Source organism: Cherax quadricarinatus, chromosome 35 (genome assembly GCF_038502225.1).
Source record: "Cherax quadricarinatus isolate ZL_2023a chromosome 35, ASM3850222v1, whole genome shotgun sequence".
Taxonomy (NCBI): domain Eukaryota; kingdom Metazoa; phylum Arthropoda; class Malacostraca; order Decapoda; family Parastacidae; genus Cherax; species Cherax quadricarinatus.
Genome location: NC_091326.1, coordinates 20306258 through 20328757, shown reverse-complemented (window position 1 = coordinate 20328757; position 22500 = coordinate 20306258). Strand labels below are relative to the sequence as shown.

Below are 22500 nucleotides of genomic sequence, written 5' to 3'. Positions count from 1 at the left end.
CGTCTTTCCTCAGCCTAGTCACCTGTTCTTTGACTATTATCTTTCTCCTAATGTGGCTATACAGCAGTTTTGGGTAAGACTTGACTTTCGATGCTATGTCGTTTTCGTACTGTCGCTGGGCCTCCCTCCTTATCTGTGTGTACTCGTTTTTGGCTCTTCAACTAATCTCCTTATTTTCCTGGGTCCTTTGCCTTTTGTACCTTTTCCATTCTCTACTACACTTAGTTTTTGCCTCCCTACACCTTCGGGTAAACCAAGGGCTCGCTTAGGTCTTCCCATTATTTCTGTTGCCCTTGGAAACGAACCTTTCCTCTACCTCCTTGCATTTTGTCGTTACATATTCCGTCATTTCGTTTACTGACTTTCTTACCAGTTTTTTGCCCCAATGAACCTCCTGCAGGAAGTTCTTCATACCTGTGTAGTCCCCCCTTTTATAGTTTGTTTTTTCCCATTCAACTCCCGTTACCCTCTCCATTTATAACTCTACTATGTAGTCAAAACTCAGAACCACGTGATCACTAGCTCCAAGGGGCCTCTCATATGTTATGTCCTCAATGTCTGAACTGCTCAGGGTGAACACAAGGTCCAGTCTTGCTGGTTCATCCTCCCCTCTCTCTCTCTCTGGTAGTGTCCCTGAAATGTTGATGCATGAGGTTTTCCAGTACCACATCCATCTCGGCTTTCCATGTTTCGGGACCCCCATGAGGCTTCAGGTTTTTCCAATCTATCTCCGTGGTTGAAATCACCCATAACCAGTAACTTTGCTCTGCTCGAGTGAGCTCTTTTTGCCACCTCAGCCAGTGTGCCCACCACTACTCTATTGTTCTCTTCGTATTCCTCTCTTGGCCTCCTGCAGTTCTATGGTAGGTTATACATCACTGCAATGACTACCTTATGTTTCCCATACTGAATTGTACCTATGTAGTCCCTTTCTCCAATCTCGTCCATGCCTTCCATTTCCTCAAAACCCCATAGGTTTTTTTTTATGAACAGTGCAGTGTGTGTGTGTGTGTGTGTGTGTGTGTGTTTGTTTTTGTGTTTGTGTGTGTGTGTGTGTGTGTGTGTGTGTGTGTGTGTGTGTGTGTGTGTGTGTGTGTGTGTGTGTGTGTGTGTGTGTAAATACAAAAGTAACAAAAAAATTTGCTACTTAAGTACAAATATGTACAGTATTTTTCACTAATTTAAATTTGCTTATTTCGAATTTGAAAATTAATTCACCAAACACCTAAGGATCTGTAGTGACAATTAGAAATAAATTTTGAACTTATTTTAAGTACTGTACTGATGACAACAATAGCATGCATGAGCATCAACTGTGCAATGTGCTTGATACTGTCAAAAACAATGCCTGAAAAAAAAACACTAACCAAAACTCCCGATGTGCTAGATCAATCCTGACTTCAGGTTAGGAATTAGCAAACCAATTTGTGAAAAATACCTCAGTTGTAGATTGTTACTTTTTTGAGGGGGGGAGGGGTTGCCCAATGTAGTCCCTGGACCACTTATGTGCCTCTGTGATCTTTTGACTACCTCCTACAGCATGGGTATGGCAAAGACATTAAACTAACAAGCGTTTGAATCACAAAGTTGAAACAACAATTATGCCCATATTATATGTATAAATTACTGTGTACCAATTAATGCAGGAAAATGTGTACCAGTAGTGCACTTCAGTTTAAAATAACATGCAAGTAGTGTACCAGAATGAAAATTGACAAATATACCAGTATTGTACCACAATGTAAGAGGATAAATATACTGGTGGTGTACCACAATGAATGAGGACAAATGTTGTAGTAACAAACTGTTTAACAAGGAGAGAAAAGTGTCATACAGACCAGTGTACACAGCAGTAAGAATAACCTAACTGGCATGATAGCTGTGCAAGTCTAAATCAAGGTAGTACCCATGAAGATGAACATTAAAAGGAAATTTCACCAATAAGCGCTCTTAATATTATACAACACTAACTAAATAATAATGTATACATTACATAGTTGGTAAATAATAAATTCAAGATAAAGAGAAGTCACCACCTTCATGGGCCACCTTAGAGACAATCCTCAGAAACATCAAAAGGTAGGTATATAGCATAACATTTACTGTTTATTAAAATGAATGACGAAGTGAAGTGGAAATCTTACCAGCATAAACAACAATGCCCTCGATGTAATCTGTGTTCCTGAGAGTGCAGTCCCTGAGTAAGAGGTTGTCTTTAGTGAGAGGCACACGTTCACCAGACTGCAGTGGGATTGACCCAGTGAAATGATAGATCTTTGTGGAAGGAGCACCAATTTCCATCATGTAATCGAATTTTTTCACCTCGAACTTGTCATCCTAAAAATAATTAGATTATGTAAATGAAATTTGACTAAAATTTTTCATCAAATACAGGTACTAAACTATCCCTAAAAATATAAATGCTTTAAAAATATTAGAATGAATATAATTTCTTGCAGAAAGACCCTGTGATAATACTCATAAATTAAAACTGGGCATGTATCGTGCACCTTTAAAATGAAATCAGAATACCCAGTGTAAAAAAAAAATGTATATAGTACTTCTTTTCTTACTCTTATATCATAAAAATGTTTAATGCATCTGTATATAAATCCAACTGTTAGTATTGCTCCTTACCACTGCAAGGCCTTTAACACTTTGCCTTTGTTTAAGATTGCTCTCCCCGTCCAGGTTGGAAGACTCTATGAAACAGATACCATACTCGTCCGAGGAGTTGAGAACTACCAGGTCAGCTGGGATGATCTCATTGCAGGACAGGTGCATGATATCTCCCACACGTACATCCTTCCACTTTTTCTTAACATATCTACCCTCGTCTCTGAAATTAACAAAAAACTTATACAATAGGGCCCCCATATCCATGGATCCGGTATCCATGTTTCAGTTATCCGCTGTTTACCACGGCCTGAAAATAACTCTTAATTTTGCTTAATGATCTCAAAGTGTAAAAGTAGTGATGGTGGAAGGTCTTCAAAGCCTAAGAGAATCTGAAGTGCTTCCTATCAGTGAAAACGTGCTAATTCTCGACTGTGTGTAATTTATCAAACTTTATAATAGGTATACGCATAAACGAAAAACAACTTATATGGTTCATTACTATACATGGTTTTGGTATCTGCGGCAGGTCTTTGGAACGTAACCCCTGTAAAATATGTTTGTTATAATACAGTCCTGTAATATAACAAACATATTTTACGCCATTCTTGATCTAGTACAGTATTTAAAGAAACTAGATCTGTTTCAGTCACTATGTGATTCAAAAGTTCTCCTAATATCCTACAAGCCCAGCCCCCTCTCTGAAGGTAATAATACAGAGTGCTTCCCAAGTTTTTAATGCAGTTAAATATAAGCACTAAAGATCTGAAGCCAAGCACAAAAGGCATTCACAAATGACTGCATAGAAACTAACAACCCAATTTCGGCAACAAAGGGAAAACTGGCACCAGCACAGTCCAAAACCCATTTAAACTTTCCACTAAAATAGCAACTTTATAAAGTTTAATAGAGACCAATAATTAGAGGCAGTCTCCGGTTGCTACAGACCAATATCTCAAAATATACCAGCACTTTAAACCTGAAGCCAATAGGGTGAGGTACATGTATACAATTTAAAGCACGAAAACCAAGTGCCAATTTGCCAATAAAATTGGCAAACTGGCACCTGCAGTCCAAAATCAATCCAAACCTCCCTCTAGATCAAGGGTATGTAATATTGATTAGTTAGTAAAGAAGCATGTGCAACACCTGGGTATCTTTACTGAGAGATGTTTCGCCCACCATGGACTTTATCAGTGTAATACAAAAACATGGAGTGTGGTGATGAAGCAGTAGTAAATGTGCTTATATGTAGTCGGGGCTCACTAGTGAAAGGTCAGGGCCATAAGGGGCCAAGATTCCACGGTACTGCTGTGATATTGTTTGATCTTCAGATAAATGGTATGTAATACTGATAATTTGTCAAATAAGGCATGTGCAACACTTGGGTATCTTCACTAAGAGAAGTTTCGCCCACCTTAGGTTTCATCAATCTTACACAGATACACAAGAAAACAAAATGTTACTTTTGCCCCTCCTCCTTTGATCCTTTAAATAAAATTTCCGTTTTATGTGGACATGGGTGCAGGTTATAAAAATGCACATCACTGACATGGATTTTAGTTACTCATGGGTGCCTCCACTCTTAGGATTCATCCTGCATGACTGTGTTAATTGAACTTCGTATGTAACTGTGTTGAAGACAAGCAAACATACCACTACTGGTGTTGTGGTGACCTGTTTATCTTGTAAGGTGTATATCTCTACTATGTATAGAGAAGAATTACTTTCGTCAATATTTCAGACATCAAAGCAGTCTTGACGAGGGGTGTACAGAACTACATTTCCAATACACAGGTTTTAAACCTAACCTGCTCGGGAGTCGCAAGGCGCATATGCTGAACTTGACTAGTTTATCAATGGTAGAATACAATGGCATGTGAATAAGACACTGTCGAGTTTACTAAGTGGCAGGTTAGTTAAATAAAACGTGATGTTTTACAGGTTCCACAAGGATTTTAAAACGCAAAAAAAAGATTAGGAGTCGACTGAAATATCCCTCAAGGGAGAGATGCCTTGATGATTACAAAGGGCTCTTAATGTAAGGATTTAACATTACAGTACTCTCTCTCTTTCCCAGATTAAACTTGATTTCTTCCCATTCCCGAGACGCTGTTTGACCATGACGGGTTTAGCACTTCTCCGTGAATTTAATAAAAATAATAAAATTCAAACAGTTGAATAGCTAACACCTAGTGTTTATATTTCATAAATTCTATTATTTTAAAAATAATTTTATATTCACCGAGTAAAGAATTGTTAATGAGTGGAGGAGAATTTATTTACTGTACTATTATTATTATTATTGTTAATCATTATTTATTATTATAGGTGGGTACCTTACAAATGTTTACAAACTTTGGTACGGTAAACAGACAGGTGTTGGTGAACCACGTATAGTAAAAACTTTTTACTAAATACGTTTCGCCTTTCTCGAGTCACTATCATGTACTTGATAAAGGCTCTTGTATGTGAAAATTTTACTCTAACCGATTTCTGTTAGTATTTAAAACTAAGAGCTGATTTTACAATCAAGTAGTTCTTGCAGTTTAGCCAGAATACTATACTGAGCCAGATTTACACAAATGTTACTTGAGAATGTGACTGTTACGTAATGAAAGTGCTTTAACTTATTTCTCTTTCATTATAGTTAATTTATAAATATGCATTAAACACCGATAAAAACCAAGCTCAACGATGAGCGAAGAAAGTTGAAGATTTTTTTTATGCTAAATGCCTTAAGATTTTGGCAGTAAGTAGATTATACATTACAAATTTTCAACCTCTGGTTATTTTGAGAAAAGAAAAATATTTTTTATATAAAACAGCAAATTCGATTAATAAAGTAACAGACTTGTGAAAATATGATATACAACGTAAGCCAAGAGAAGTACTTCCCAACACAGGAAAATAATAACTTCCAAAATCACGGGACTGGGATGGGAGACGAGCTACACTGGTCAATTAACATGTACAACTTTAATAAGATAATGCTTGACAATATGAGCATCCCCTTTCTAATCTCCCATCCCAGCCTGACAGATTTATTTACCCTGTTAAAAAAAATATGTGGAATATGGCAAGAAAAATATCCTGTGGGATATGGTACAAGATAACTCTCTCTTGCTTGTTGGCTACATTTGATAAACATAGCTCAGGGTAGCTTACACAATGTTTTGTAACGTTGTGATAAAAAAAAAACAAGTAATTCTAGTTTATAGAGCTTCAAGTTAAAGGACACATTTTCAAGTTGCAGCAGAAGAATTACAAACTGTCAAAACTACATGGTATCCCATGTGTACAAAAACAGCGAATTAATAACTAATAAAGTGACCAGTCCGTGTGCTGCACCATTTTCCGCTACTTTTTTTTTTATACACAGGAAATCCGTCCCCATTCCTGTGCAGGAGAGAACAGGAGTACTAACGCCTCTTACGGCTCAATGCACACAAGATACTCATAAAATACAGTGGTGCTATTTTCTTCGTAGAGACGAATGCATCTAGATGTGGGTTTTAGTCATATGACTACAACACACACTGCGGTCCGGAGTTCGAATCTCCTCCTGTACGGCTGCAAAAAAATTAGGGACGTGTTTCCCTAAGACACCTGCTGTCCCTGTTCACCAATCAGTTTAAAATGGGTACCTGGGTGTTAGTGGACTGGTGTGGGTCGCATCCTGGGACAAAGCTGACCTAATTTGCCCGAAATGCTCAGCATAGCAAAGGGCTTTCTATATAGTAGTATGTCATTGATGTCAGCTAGGACTGTACACCATGTACATGTACTTGTAGTAAATATATATACTTGCATACCCGTGCTGGGCACACACGACAATTAAAAACAACAGATTACAAAAAAAAATACTGTTTACTTTTACATGTAAAATAAGTGTAACATAATATTAAATACAGTCGTCCACGTGAAGGGCTGCCAGACTCACCACTAGATACCACATATACAACCTGCACTGCTGAAAATGTGCATTATACTGATATTTACTAGTGTTACAAACACCAAGTTGATATTAACTAGTTACGCACACTATGTTGATATTAATTACAATGACGAACACCGTGCTGATACTAATGTTTCAAATAAAGAAATGTGAACTGAACATTTTTACAAGATTCTTACATCTCCCAATAAATGTATCAACACCAGTTAATGATAACAATCTAATAATTCACTATGATTATGCGGTGTTATTCGGTCCGGGAAGATATTTGCAAGTAATTTCAAAGAAGGCGAGAGGTTAAATTACTCAGAGAGGAGAGGTAGTAGTATTGCAGTAGTGTGTCAATATTGACTTCTCTCCTCCCGCCCACCTCACCGCCTGACGTAAGATAAAAGGAAAGATATTGTGCCTGGTCTATACGGGGACATCCCCGGGTCTGCCTGCTGGGAGATGATCCCTCCCTCTTAGTCCTACCCTCCCACTTAATTCTCCCCACACACTCTCCTTCATCCCTCCCACCTGCCCTCTACTTTTCTGTTCGTCCACTCTTATCTACCCAAAACTTCTGTCTTATGCATGTAAGTTTGTTTCCCCGCTCGAGTAATAGTAACTCCAGCTCAGCTTAACGAAACCTTTTAAGCTTTCGTAGCGGATAAACCTCTGGGAATATTGTCAGATATTCCATTAATGTCCTACTTAGGTCTCTATAGCTTCACTATATATGAAGTGTATAATGCGTGATGGAATATGACAAGGAAACATAGCAAGCTTCTGTTCCCACTATTTAGCAGCATCTTACTTCATATATCCCGCTCCCACTCGATGCTCCCCCTTCTTCCTACTTATGTCCCCCTCCCACTCCTTGTTCCCCCTTCTCCTTCCTACATATGCCCCTCCCCGCCCCCCTCTTTCCCATTTAACCTTTTCTTCAAACCTGTAAAGGCGCCGTACCTAATGAACCAGTATTGGAATGCTTGACAATGTCCTCTTCGAATGCAACGCATCCTGTGTAATGGAATATTAAGTTAAAGCACAGTCTCACACGCCAGACAACACGGTGTAGACGTTCAAATCTCTTGTGCTCCATTACTTTTGACATTTCTATATTAACTTTTAGGTAATCATGATTTCCTGCTTTTGTAGTCTAATTATCTATTACACATTTGCTTCACCCAATTCACACTTAGCCGCGGTTTGAAAAAGAATAGTAATATTAGTACCGGTACCAGCTAAGGAAGTCGCACGTCCCTCACCTACTTATACCGTGACTGGAATAATATACAAATAACCCGCACGTAGGAGAGTGAAGCTTACGACGATGTTTCGGTCCGACTTGGACCATTAACTAGACACACACACAAGCGCTTGTGTGTCTAGTTACTGATCCAAGTTAGGACCGAAAGGTTATTATCAGTTTCAGCCAGTCTCCTGTGTGTGTTTTATTTGTGTACGAGTCCTAATGTCCCTTCCTTGCCTCCCTCACCTACTGTGTGAGTGTAGAATGAGCTCAGTCTAACTGGATGGTTATGTTTACTAAAACTTATACACTACACGAGGCTGCATTTCACCTGTTCACCACCAGTCAAGAATACCAGATTCCCTTAAATAGGGATTAAAGTAAACTCAGTGTATATAGACAATGATAGATATATATATATACTCGGTGGTAAGAAATGTGCATGGAGAGTCCCTCTCAAGGTGGTACCTGGAGGAGCCTGGCTCCAGTGTATTCACCTGTGTTAGCTGACGACGGCGCCACAGTCACGTACTCACTCATGGGAACTCCACTGACTCATTATATTCTTACAGCTCTTTAAAAAAAAAATACTTCACCGTGTATTCCTTACTCTATTACATGAGGAAAATCAACGTAGCAAAAATTAAAATATTATGTAAAAAATATTAATAGTATACTCATGAATTACAATGAATTATCAGGATGAAATCGATTATTATCTGACTTAATGATGAATAAGTGAACAATAAAAAATGCACATCAGTTGAAGGCAGGCAGTCAGGCAAGCATGTCAAGTATATATATATATATATATATATATATATATATATATATATATATATATATATATATATATATATATATATATATATATATATATATATATATGTGTGTGTGTGTGTGTGTGTGTGTGTGTGTGTGTGAAAATTATACATTTATTTATTTTATGTCTTTGCAAACAGTACATTTAGATTTTGTATTTACAATAGTGGGTTGCAATGCAGAGAGAGCCTCTATTATGCCTAGGCATTATAGGCCAACTTAATATTATTGGCTTACAGTCTACTTAACACTAAGGAGTATATCATAGTTGTACAGTAGGATAGTAATTATTTCATACTTGTACAGTAGATTATTAATTGTAAGTGAATCAAATTTGTATAAGACAAAAGATGTTCATATATTCTAAAATGTTTTTTGTGAAAACAATGATTCAATTATATTCCTGTCAACAATGGATAAAAGGTTCAAAGTGATTGCTGAAGTTATGATGTGGGAGAACATAGGTGAGTGTGTGTGTACTGAGTATTTAGCGTTTAGTCTAGGGTGATTAAGTGGCTTTTGAGAAGTCTTAAATTGATTTTCAGACTGGGTTACTTTAATATCTTCTGGTAATGAATTCCATATTTTGGGGCCCTTTATGTACATAGAGTTTTTACACAGTGTGATATGGACACGAGGTATATCAAAAAGAGATCTGTGTCTTGTGTTGTGGTCATGTGTCCTGTTTAGGTTGGTGAGAAGTCTAAGTGGAGGGTTTACATTTGCGTGAATTGTTCTGCGTATGTAGTAGTCACATGAATAAGTATGGATGTTCTTAATGGTGAGCAGATTCAGACTTTTGAAAATTGGCGGAGTATGCTGGCGGGAGTGGGAATTTGTTATCCTTCTTACTGCTGCCTTTTGCTGGGTTATTAGGGGTTTTAGGTGACTGGATGTTGTTGATCCCCATACACAAATTCCATATGTAAGATACATTATACATGACGGGTACACATACATGACAGCAGCAAGTCTCCATACATTTATATTACTTGATGAACACAAAATTGCACAAGATAAATTGTGTTGGGGGAGGGAGGGTCTGTCTGCGGGAATGGCTCAAGTTCTCAAAGCAAATATTGTTACCCGCCTCCCAAAAAGTTAAAGAACGGTGCAGTAATCAAGTAAGTGAACTAATAAAAGCTTATTTTTTACATCTGGTGACCTAAACGTGCTCGTTTAGGTTTCAATAAAATCTTTCTTTGGGCAAAGGAAATATGTTCAGTGTTTGACATACTTCAGCAGTTTTCATACAAATAACGAGAAACTAGACACAAACACAAGATATAAGAAGTTGACAGACATGATCGTAGGCTGGAAGAAACATGTATATGCTCTCGGAATATTAAGACTATGATCTAATGTTTAGGAAGCACAACATAGCATTTAAATGCAGCTAGAGCCAGAAAATAAAAGGACTAAAAATAAGCGTGTGTGCAGTGTATGGTAGTTAAATACTGCCGCTACCTACTACCATCATCATTAGGTATCCCCGAAGGGGAACTTTTAAGAGCGTGCCTGATTTTTTTTTTCTTCCTCCAACTTTCATTTTCATTTTACTCATAACTCGAGAAGGCCTCATCCAATCGGTTTCAAAATTTAAGCATTTGTGCACGATCAATAAGGTTAGATTCTTGGAACAATTGGTATGTTCATGTGCCCTATGACAAAATTCGTTAAACTCATTCTCAGCATCCTGGAATGGGTTGGATAACTCCCCAACCCCTCAGTGGCTTAAGTTTCAAACGTTCAAAACAAGTGACTCCTAATAGGACGTTAGCAGAGTGAAATTCACGCAGTGACTCCTAATAGGACGTTAGCAGAGTGAAATTCACGCGTGTGTACGGTAGGCGCAGATTTGATAATTTCGTGCAAAATAGGGTGAAAATTTTATGCCCGTTAACTTACGTTAAATGAATTTCAGTTTGCCGCTTCTGAACGGCTTCAATATTTAATGGTTGATGAATCTTACGGCCAAGATCGTACTTAAGTTTTGTTTGTGTGCTGACAAATTTATTGATGTAGTCAAGTAGGTAAAGTGGAATAACTGGAATCCGTACCATAACTGGAGAATGACTTCTGATCGGCTTAAAATTTTCACCATTGGTTTGGTTTCCTGACTGCAAGGTTCATTCTGTTATTGGGTGACGAAGTCCTAATTTTCAAACTGGGTAAATAGTGATATTCAATAACTAAAGAATGCTGCTTCTGTTCGGCTTCAAAACATTAATGATGAGGTAGTACAGGAAGAAGACGACACTAAGTTTAGTCTGGGTGGATGCAAATATGAAAATTTTCAGGAACTGTTAAAAAACTTGGAATAGTTAGAATCATATAAATGAATTAAGGGAGAATGCCTTTCCTTACCAGCTTCAAGAACTCCCCGTTGGAGGACTTTGTAAAAAGAAACTGGCGCTCACTCTGAGATTTGTAAATTTAAATCTGCCAGTTTTATTAAATAAAATGCCTCTTCAAACCCTAAACACTTACGGATCTTAAACTGAAGTATTTTCGTAATTATTATGGGGTGCAAGGGTATCAGTTTGCCATTTTTTTAATCAAGTTTTATCAAACAGGATTTTCTTAAAAATCAAATAGGTTTCCTTATAGGATTGTAGAAAATTTGAGACTATAAAAGAGAAACGAAAACTAAAAAACGAAAATTCATGTTTTAAGGGTACTTTTTAATTCAATGAGGACAGACTTTCATATTTTCGGAACATTTCTCAGCAACAACTTTCGTTTTTCTCCAAAATTTTGATTTATAACTCGAGAACGCCTTATTCGATCAGCTTCAAATTTTCAGTGTTGTATGTAGGCAAGATTCACAGGACTATGTGCCTGTCTTGGTGCCTCATAGTGTTACACAGGTCATTGCCAGGTTTTGTTTCCGTGTGATAACTGGAGAAAACCTCCCGTGATAGGTTTCCAAGTTTCAACACTGGTGTGTTACTTTATGAGGAGTGTATAGGGGTCACTTTTACAGTTTTGACCTTTAAATGGTAAGATACTGTTTTACATTATCGTATTATTTTTGCCTTGATGTTGGTGAGGGGCTCTTGATCCAAGGAACTGGAATAATCCCATCCTTAGCTGAATCTAATCTGAATGCATCACACTGCACAGACGCTACGTGACTCTTACTGGTCTAGCGCTTTCCTCTGATTAAAATACAACCATTATGGACAGTCTTCAATAGCTGATTCATTCTTTGAAATGGATGGAAAAATTTCTCAGCTTTAGGCTATGTATGCGCACCTTTTGTTGTATTCTGTGCGCTAACTGGAGAAAGTCTCTTCTGGTCTGCTTTAAGCTTTTAGTGCTGATAGGTTTTTCTCAACTGAAGCTTTGCCTTGGCTTTAGGTAGATTAAGTTTTAATATGCCAACTTTATCACTCAAATTGGTTTCTGTAAAATAACTGTATGTCTCAATGATAAAAAAAACAATCCAGCGTTTCTACTTCAGTGTTATCCTAGGTTCAATCCACATAATGTTTTCAATCCACATAATGTTTAATTAATAAATCTTAATTATTTAAACCTTAAACGCAGGTAAATATCACTCAGAAAAAAGTTTGAATTTATTTTGGCCCGTGGTGCCAATTTACTTTTTTATATACAGAAGAAACTGTCAAAATTGAAATACTGATTTTCAAGCGATAATTTTTGAGTGTCTGATCTAACTGCCATCACTATTCAATGCTAACAGCTTGATAATTCAATTTCTGACTGGCTTCAAACTTACTGTACTTAGGATACTGGTTCCTCCGAGAGAATTCCTTTATAATTAGGCTTCAAAGTTGATGTTTCTTAGTGAATGTTTTGAATTAGTTTTGGGCTGTATATGTCCTAATTTGCCATTTTTATTGAAAAATTGGAATATTAGTGCCCATGTGATAACCACATCGGGTTCGCTTCAAATCTTCAACACTAATAATTAAACCATATTATCAACTCACGCAACATACTGTGCACGGACGCACAGTGACCTGCTGTATGCAATGTGGGGGGGATACATTTCTCGATTAGTGCAGCGACCAAATACAATTATTTCTATTTATATTATTATCGTTGATATGACAAGATCTGTCATATCAATGACAGTACTCGTCGAAGTACTTGTGTTTTCTCATTTTGAAAAATGTTCTATGTTCGCACCTTTCATGAAGGAAAGAATCCAGCTATATAATATACAAGACCATTTACTGTTCACACACACTGTAAAACATTACTTCATTGTACCCACCACCAAACAAACAACGGGGCATTCTACGGGAGATTACAATTCACGCATAAAAATGATCTAGGGGCCTGATACTTCTAAATTAACCTAGTACAAGTGAGAAATTGGGAGGAAGTAGAGCCATGAGCACAAATAGAGAAGAGTTAACATCAAATATCCAAGACATCCATCTTCTACCAGAAGCTAGAAGAAACTGCCAGTACAATTGTAGAAGTCTCCAAAATAAAACTAGGCAAGTTCCTGTAGGGTGTGCCAGATCAACCAGGCTGTAATGAAAAGTAAAAGGACACAAGTGCAACTAATGTGACATTTTATTGTGGCAATGTTTCGCTCTCCAGGAGCTTTATCATGCCATTAGTTGCACTTGTGTCCTTTTACTTTACATATTGTCGGTAATTCTACCAACTTTATTACAGGCTGTAATGACTGGTGGTATGAGAGCCAGGAAAGTCTGACCAGAAAGCAAACGGAAATCTGACCACACCTGTCAGATATTTTACTAGTTTTAGCAAGTTTAGAGTATGAAAAAAACATTGTTAACCTAATCTGATAGGGGAGACCTTTTTCCTCTGTAACGTGGAAAATAGTTTCCGTTCAAAGAGAGCTCAATAAGTGTACGGAAACCACGACTCTTCAACGTCCTTCCACCATGCAGAAAGAATTCCCAACCACTCCCCTAGCTTTCTTCAAGAGAAAAGTGGACACGTTCAAGTCAGTTCCTATCAACCGGGCTGTGGTGTATATGCCGGACCTGCGGGTGGCAGGTACCAAGAGTCTGATCGATCATTCCAGCAACCAGACCTGGTATGGGACTGGGCCGCGGGGGAGATAACCCCCGAAAGCGACTACAAGAAAGAAAATGCACCTGGGAAAACTCAGCACGAAATGAAAGGAAAACCAGACCAAGTATTTTTAAATTACTGTAATTATCATTAATATTATTATACTTATGACTAGTTATAAGACATCCCCATTCTACGGAATACCTAATTCCTGACAAAGATTTCCATCGAACATTCTGCATAAAATTCTGAAAGCTATTTTAAGAATTCACCTTGGCACTGACTTGCAAGTTTCCATACTTCCGTCTTCATGAAATTGTACAGTTCTGGGAAGCAGTTTGTCTTTCTCAGGAAGAAGGTCCTTCACCGAGCCTTACAACAACAAGAAACCAAACTACAAGATTCATCACACACACTTCGTAATCCTGTGTCTTAACAAAAAAAATAACTGTTTACATTTGTTTTCCAATCTCTCAAAGGAAGGTCATACACGATTTATTTAAAATAGTATACAAGTGCTTGCCTTATATCAGTGTTATTAAACCGCCTACGTTATCAGCACACCAGCCACAAGACGCTGAGCGTCCGGGTTCGATTCCCGGTAAGGGTGGAAAACATTGGGCGTGTTTCCTTACCTGGGTGTTAGTCGGTTGGTGTGGGTCGCATCCCGGAACAAAATTCACCTAATTTGCCCGAAATGCTCAGCATAACAAGCGGCTTTCTATAGAGCAGTATGTCACTGATGTCAGCTAGGACTGTATACCTTGTACATGTATTTGTAGAAACTGTTTATTATTATTATTAAGTTAATGACGATGAATGTTTGCTGATGTTTTGGGTCATGATGCCTCGATGGAAGACGGCCGGTGATAAACAAAATCTTCTTGTTTTATACCATGAATAAATATATTATACATTAATAGTATACAATACCGACAAAATGAAAATTTAGACACGTGCAACATCTGGGTATCTTTATTGTAGACGTTTCGTCATGTCCTTGAATTTGTATTGATAAAGCCCCTGGATGGCGAAACATCTACAATAAAGATACCCAGATGTTGCACCTGTCTAAACTTTCAATAAATATATTTTATAACAAAATGTATTTTTCCGAATTCAAGTTCTCTATATTTTTTTTTACTTTCAGAATCGATAAATTTAAAAAAAAAAAACACTGTATATGACAATGCCCTATAGCTTAGTTACACCAAATTTCAATTTTTCTACAATATTTTAATATACTGATCAAAATCTAATACTTCCCTTCGTAGATTTGTTTTAGAATATGGCGTCTAGGACATATCCACTCACTAATCAGCACAAGGAAATTCACAATGCCTAGGATCAAAATTGGAATATGCTGACGCGGTGTGATGTTCGCTGCTAAAAATGATGTAAGATATAAACACGAACCAACAAAACTGCTACAAGATCCTAAAAATATATGAAAGGCTCAAAAAACTTAGTTAACCTGCACTAGTTGGTTGATCAAAGAAAAATACACAAGCTCATAACATAAAATGAAAGGAAATGAAGAATGAAGCTTGTTTTAGCAACTTGTAAAAGGGAAGCAGCAGCTGTTCTGATTTTCACACAGTCGAGTTACTTAGCTGTTTTAATTTTTAAGGTTATAATAATGACCGATTTCTAATGTAACTTACAGCTAGGCTTGAAATATGAAGGTATTTACAAAGACACGAATGGAAACAAGTCACTTTGACTTTTCTGGGTTATCCTAGGTAATTTCACTATTTTTTTTCACAGCGGTTGTTCTATATATGTTAAACTAAGTATAATAATTGTATCTCTGTGTTCCTGTACCTAAATAAAATTATGAAATACAAGAAAAAATCTTTATAACTGATGTTAGAATATTATGGACAAAACGGAGGTAATAAGTCCTACAACCATTGGAAAACAAAAAAAAATGACAGTAAATGCTTAAGAAGGAACAGTGGGAGGAGAGGCGTGCCTGTCCAGATTACACACCTGCAGTAATTGTCAACACCCACAACACAACCCTTGCCCCCCTCCCTCCGCCGCCAAGTTACACAGTAACATGTAACTACTTTCATTTGCTATTTCCATGACCTCAATACACTCACCTGGAGACATAATTACTTAAGAGACAATGCTGGCTTATGTCGAGAGAGAGAGAGAGAGAGAGAGAGAGAGAGAGAGAGAGAGAGAGAGAGAGAGAGAGAGAGAGAGAGAGACGCACACACAGAGAGAACCAGAGACAGGAAAAAAGAGCAAACAAAAAGAGAGAGAAAAAGATACACACAATGTATGTGTATTACATCATGGCATATATAAAGTATTTAATTCTACATTTAAACAGATATTTTATCTGAATTATCATTAAATAGAGAGCAGTAGGCAAATGCCTTGTACCCAACACACTAATATTTACAGATTAGCTTTTTTTTTTTTTTTAATACTGGCATTTTGCCCAGACTATAACTTTCAGCAAGACTGTAGGTTCACAACTCAACTATCACCCAAGTGCCTATTTTAACTCCTAGGTGAAAATGGTCATCAGGGGGTTGAAGGAAAGTTTGTGTAACTAGGGAGGAGAGGAGAGAGGAGTGGGCAAAGAAGCAACCACCTAGCCCATGTTTTGACCACTTGTTCTCTCCTCTTATCCATTCCTGAAAAGCAACCTCTTCTACCTATATAAAACTGTGGTGTGGACAAAGTCCGGGGCATTTATTGAGGGAAACGTTTCCCCGCCAATGACTTCTTCAGTCTTAATACAGAGAACTAAAAACGAGTATGTAGACGTATAGCAGCAGGAGTCAGATGGCAGGCTGCAAGACGGTGGGTGTGTGGTAGTATTATAGTAGGACTACAGTGGTAAGATGGGTTGGGCCTGAGAAGGACTTGTCAACATCATGTTATTTTCAGGACTGTACTGTACATCAGCAGCCTCCTTATGCCTCTTACCCACGTCCTCCTCCTCCCTACACTAGTCTGGAAGGATACTTTTGAAGTTGCCGTCAATACTGAACCCACAGTGGAATGCCTGACGATATCCTCATAGTCTTATTGAAGTCTCCCAGCTCAGGCTGATATTTCATAATCTCGTCAAAAAACAATCCATCTTGTGCGATGAAATATGGCAGGGAGACACCTAGTTTTTCTTCTCACCATCAAAAAAAAAAAAAAAAAAAAAAAAAAAACTATCAGAGAGAGCAAAGCAGCATCACACTGCTGGTGTATCTAACTTTGTGTAATAAAAATAAATACAGCAGTTTTGGAGTGTAATTTCCACATCATAACTAACTCTTCTAAACTAAGGGATCCTAGTCTTTGTTAATACATCTGGTGTACAGGTTTATGACACGTACAGGTACAAACACGCTAATAATATAACACTACTCATACCAGCACAGCCCAGTACCTCTTGATGCGTGTCTTGATACCAGTAGTCATATACCTCTACACCGTGAACTACAGCCACATGTCAAAACTAGGTAACGAGGCAATTTGTGCGCGTCAGCAGCTGCGTGAACAGATGTTTCGTCAGGTGAGTGGGCGGAACGCACACCTGTAGTGTTTACAACTGAGGTAGTGACTAATATTTGACACAGGTGAACACACAGGTGGGCACAAAGCAGACTCCCCGACCTACTAACCCCCCCGTGATGTAACTATGACCCCTTTTAAGTCTTCCTACTCAGCCAGGTCTTGGGCCAGGCTTTTCTTTGTTTGTCTGGTCAACCAGGTTGTTGCTGTTAAACCATACCACGGGTGGGGTTTGAACCCGCGGTCAGCGTGTCTCGAAACTCCAGACCGTCATGTTGCTGTTAGCCGCCCACTGACCTACATACCCATCACAATCTGGTATGAAGACTATACACAGAGCCAACCTTTATATCCCAGGTGTAGCTCTCGACAGCTCTGTTTAGAGCGAAATTTACTCTTATAAAGGTTCGTTCTCTACGCAGTCTTTCTACAATAGCCTTCCCTATTACAAGGGCACTTTGTGAAAGATGTATTGGTAGTGATGCGGAGTGAGCCTACCAGTGCACCTACAACCCTTTATACAGGAAGATACTCTTTCTAATCTCCAATGGTTCACTCCTTTCATCTCTACTTCATCTATTTAACAACGTCCCTCCAGGGTACTATAATGGGAGCATCTTCCATGTCATAATTCCACTCGCTGACATGCAAGTGAGAACAGTAAGATTGTTCCTCACACTGAGAAGACGTAGGAGCGAAGAGAGGATACAATGTAAATAGTGCTGGGACCAAACAGCCATTGATAGGTGTGGAGAGTTCTCCTGTTCCAGCAGCCAGCCCTGGGCCAGGATTGTCTGCCGACTGCCTGGTCAACCAGGCTATTGCTGCTGGCAGCCCACTGGCCCATATATCCATCACAGACTAGTTGATCCGGCACATGAAAACAAGGAAACATAGCTAGCACTTGTTCCCACTATGTAACAGTGGGTACCAACATAAAATGTTATACTACTTACCCACTCAGGGTAAAAATAACATACAAAAAGCAATTTATACAACCAGATACACACACAAGCATATTATGTTATATTCCGAACCCATTAAACAAAAGAATGTAATACACAAATAACACACACTTAGGTTCTATAGGTTTTGTCCAACATGGGATTTTGTCTTATGCTCGTAGGCCAATAGGTCTCCTGAAGTACTCCTCTGCTATCTTGTTCTTATGGACTACCTCCAGTATTATTACTAATATTTCTTCACTAATATTACACTCTGCCATTATTTCCCCTCCCCCTAGTTTTCAACTACTACCACAACTACCTTATTTCTACCTCTTCCACTACTACTACTACTCACTCCCATTCTACAACTCCCTCTCGTACAGATTCTTGCTTCCCTTCATCGTTCAAGACTCGGTACACCATATACATCAGGATCATATTGAATTATGTAGCACCAGTTTGGAATCCACACCTGGTTAAGCACGTCAAGAAATTAGAGAAAGTGCAAAGGTGGATGGGAGGGGGGGGGGGTGAACCGCAGTTCGTGAACCCTGTCCATCTGTGTTTACTCGTTGACAGTTGTTTATTACAACTTAATCTGAGTTCATTATTTATATGAATATAAGAACATTTAATGTATACAAATAAGGCTGAGTCAGTGAGAATATAATGAATGCATATGAAAGTAAAGTAGATTAAATATACACATTGTACATGAGAAATGATAAACCTAAGGATAGCGTTCCGATACCTCAGTAAGGAATCGTTCAAGACTCTGTACACCATTTACATCAGGCTCAAAAGTTTGCAACAAGACTAGTCCCAGAGCTAAGGGGAATGTTCTACGAAGAAAGGTTAAGGGAAATCGGCCTGACGACACTGGAGGACAGGATGATCAGGGGAGACATGATAACGACGTATAAAATACTGCGAGGAATTGACAAGGTGGACAGAGACAGGATGTTCCAGAGATGGGACACAGAAACTAGGGGTTACAATTGGAAGCTGACGACTCCTATGAGTCAAGGGATGTTAGGAAGTGTTTCTTCAGTCATAGAGTTGTCAGGAAGTGGAATAGCCTAGAAAGTGACGTAGTGGAGGCAGGAACCATACACAGTTTCAAGACGAGATTTGATAAAGCTCATGGAGAAGGGAGAGTAGCAATCAGTGAAGAGGTGGGGCCAGGAAAATATGAATCAACCCCTGCAACCATAAATAGGCGAGTACACCAGCCACCACTACCACACCTTGTATTAACCACTACAACACCCTGTATTAACCACTACCACACCCTGTATTAACCACCACTACCACACCTTGTATTAACCACTACAACACCCTGTATTAACCACTACCACACCCTGTATTAGCCACCACTACCACACCTTGTATTAACCACTACAACACCCTGTATTAACCACTACCACACCTTGCATTAACCACCACTACCACACCTTGTATTAACCACCACTACCACACCTTGTATTAACCACCACCACCACACCTTGCAATAACCACCTCTACCACACCTTGCATTAACCACCACTACCACACCTTGCATTAACCACTACCACACCCTGTATTAACCACTACCACACCCTGTATTAACCACCACTACCACACCTTGCATTAACCACCACTACCACACCTTGTATTAACCACCACTACCACACCTTGCAAAAACCACCTCTACCACACCTTGCATTAACCACCACTACCACACCTTGCATTAACCACTACCACACCCTGTATTAACCACCACTACCACACCTTGTATTAACCACTACCACATCCTGCATTAACCACTACCACACCTTGTAATAACCACCACTACAACACCCTGTATTAACCACCACTACCACACCTTGCATTCATCACTACCACACCTTGTATTAACCACCACTACCACACCCTGTATTAACCACCACTACCACACCTTGTATTAACCACATCTTGTATTAACCACTACCACACCCTGTATTAACCACCACCACTATACCCTGTATTAACCACCACTACCACACCCTGTATTAACCAGCATTACCACACCTTGTATTAACCACCACACCCTGTATTAACCACCACTACCACACCTTTTATTAACCACCACTACCACACCTTTTATTAACCACCACCACACCCTGTATTAAACATCACAACCACACATTGTATTCACCACCACACCCTGTATTAACCACCACTACCACACCTTGTATTAACCACTACACCCTGTATTAACCACTACCACACCTTGTATTAACCACTACTACACCCTATATTAGCCGCGACTACCATACCTTGCATTAACCACTATCACACCCAGTATTAACCACCACTACCACACCTTGTAGTAACCACTACCACACCCTGTATTAACCACTACCACAACCTGTATTAACCACCACTACCATACATTGCATTAACCACTACCACACCCAGTATTAACCACCACTACCACACCCTATATTAACCACCACTACAACACCCTGTATTAACCACCACTACAACACCCTGTATTAACCACCACTACCACACCCTGTACTAACCATCACTACTCCACCCGTACTAACCACCTCACCCTGTATTAACCACTACCACACTCTGTATTAAACATCACTGTCACACCCTGTATTAACCATCATTGTCACACCCTGTTTTAACCATCACTGTCACACCCTGTATTAACCATTACTACCACGCCCTGTATTAACCACCAACACCACACTGTATTAACCACCACCACCACACTGTATTAACCACCACCACCACACTGTTAACCAACACACACTGTATTAACCACCACACACTATTAACCACCACACACTGTATTAACCACCACACAGTATTAACCACCACACACTGTATTAACCACCACACACTGTATTAACCACCACACACTGTATTAACTACCTCACACTGTATTAACCACCACACACTGTATTAACCACCACCACCACACTGTTAACCACCACACACTGTATTAACCACCACACACTGTATTAACCACCACACACTGTATTAACCACCACACACTGTATTAACTACCTCACACTGTATTAACCACCACACACTGTATTAACCACCACCACCACACTGTTAACCACCACACACTGTATTAACCACCACACACTGTATTAACCACCACACACTGTATTAACTACCTCACACTGTATTAACCACCACACACTGTATTAACCACCACCACCACACTGTTAACCACCACACACTGTATTAACCACCACACACTGTATTAACCACCACACACTGTATTAACTACCACACACTGTATTAACCACCACACACTGTATTAACTACCTCACACTATTAACCACCACACACTGTATTAACCACCACACACTGTATTAACCACCACACACTGTATTAACCACCACACACTGTATTAACCACCACACACTGTATTAACCACCACACACTGTATTAACTACCTCACACTATTAACCACCACACACTGTATTAACCACCACACACTGTATTAACCACCACACACTGTTAACCACCACACACTGTATTAACCACCACACACTGTATTAACCACCACACACTGTATTAACCACCACACACTGTATTAACCACCACACACTGTATTAACTGCACACCAGTTGAGGTGTAACATTTATAAACCACAACATTTGCTTTACCTCTGACGAGTTTCAAGAATTTTTGTATTCCCCGAGTCTGGCCTTGGGTCAGGCTCGTCCAAAACGTCAACCACACTATTACAGATGTTGCTGCCATCATTACCAATCTGCATAAACCTTAACTCAATACCAATTTAATACCATTCGTTTAAAATGTCCTGTTACATTACAGACATCCTTGGGTTGGTAGAACACTTTAGATACACAAATAACCCGCACTGAGGAGAGAGAAAAGCTTACAACGACGTTTCGCTCCGACTTGGCCTATTCATAGTCACACTCCAAGTCGGACCGAAACGTCGTCCTAAGCTTTCCATGTGCCGGTTATTTGCATATAGTTCCAGTTACTTTATTATGCCTTTTGTTCTTTATACCTTAGATACGACTGAACTTTGAAATGAGCTAAAGTAGGATTGCAGCTTTTACCCTGTAAAATTTATACAGTATATGAGAAGAAGCTTATTATAATCAAAATAATGAGTTTATCAGGTGCAGCGGTCCACACCGTGGCTACAAGTGCTCAGTCAGACACCAGGTCACGGCCAGTATGGCGGAGGACGGGAAACACTCGCCACTATTAAATGGCGAAGATATGGTTGCTGGGTTCTTGTGAGCACCCAGGCCGCTCAGACCTCGCCGTCACGGTATGGTGGTTCAGTGTCATGGACTACTATGGTATGGTATTTCAGTGTCGTGGACCACCAC

At 39.1% G+C, this 22500-nt stretch overlaps 1 protein-coding gene across 1 annotated transcript in view; it reads right to left on the bottom strand.

The window, feature by feature from the left end:
• Positions 1–2144: 2144 nt before the first annotated feature.
• Positions 2145–22500, bottom strand: part of LOC128695097 (phospholipid-transporting ATPase VD) — a gene marked incomplete at its 3' end in the record, with an annotated part of 40826 nt that continues 20470 nt past the window's right edge. The window contains 2 exon segments of the mRNA XM_053785502.2: positions 2145–2337; positions 2638–2839. Of these exon segments, the coding sequence (XP_053641477.1) occupies positions 2145–2337; positions 2638–2784 (340 nt within the window).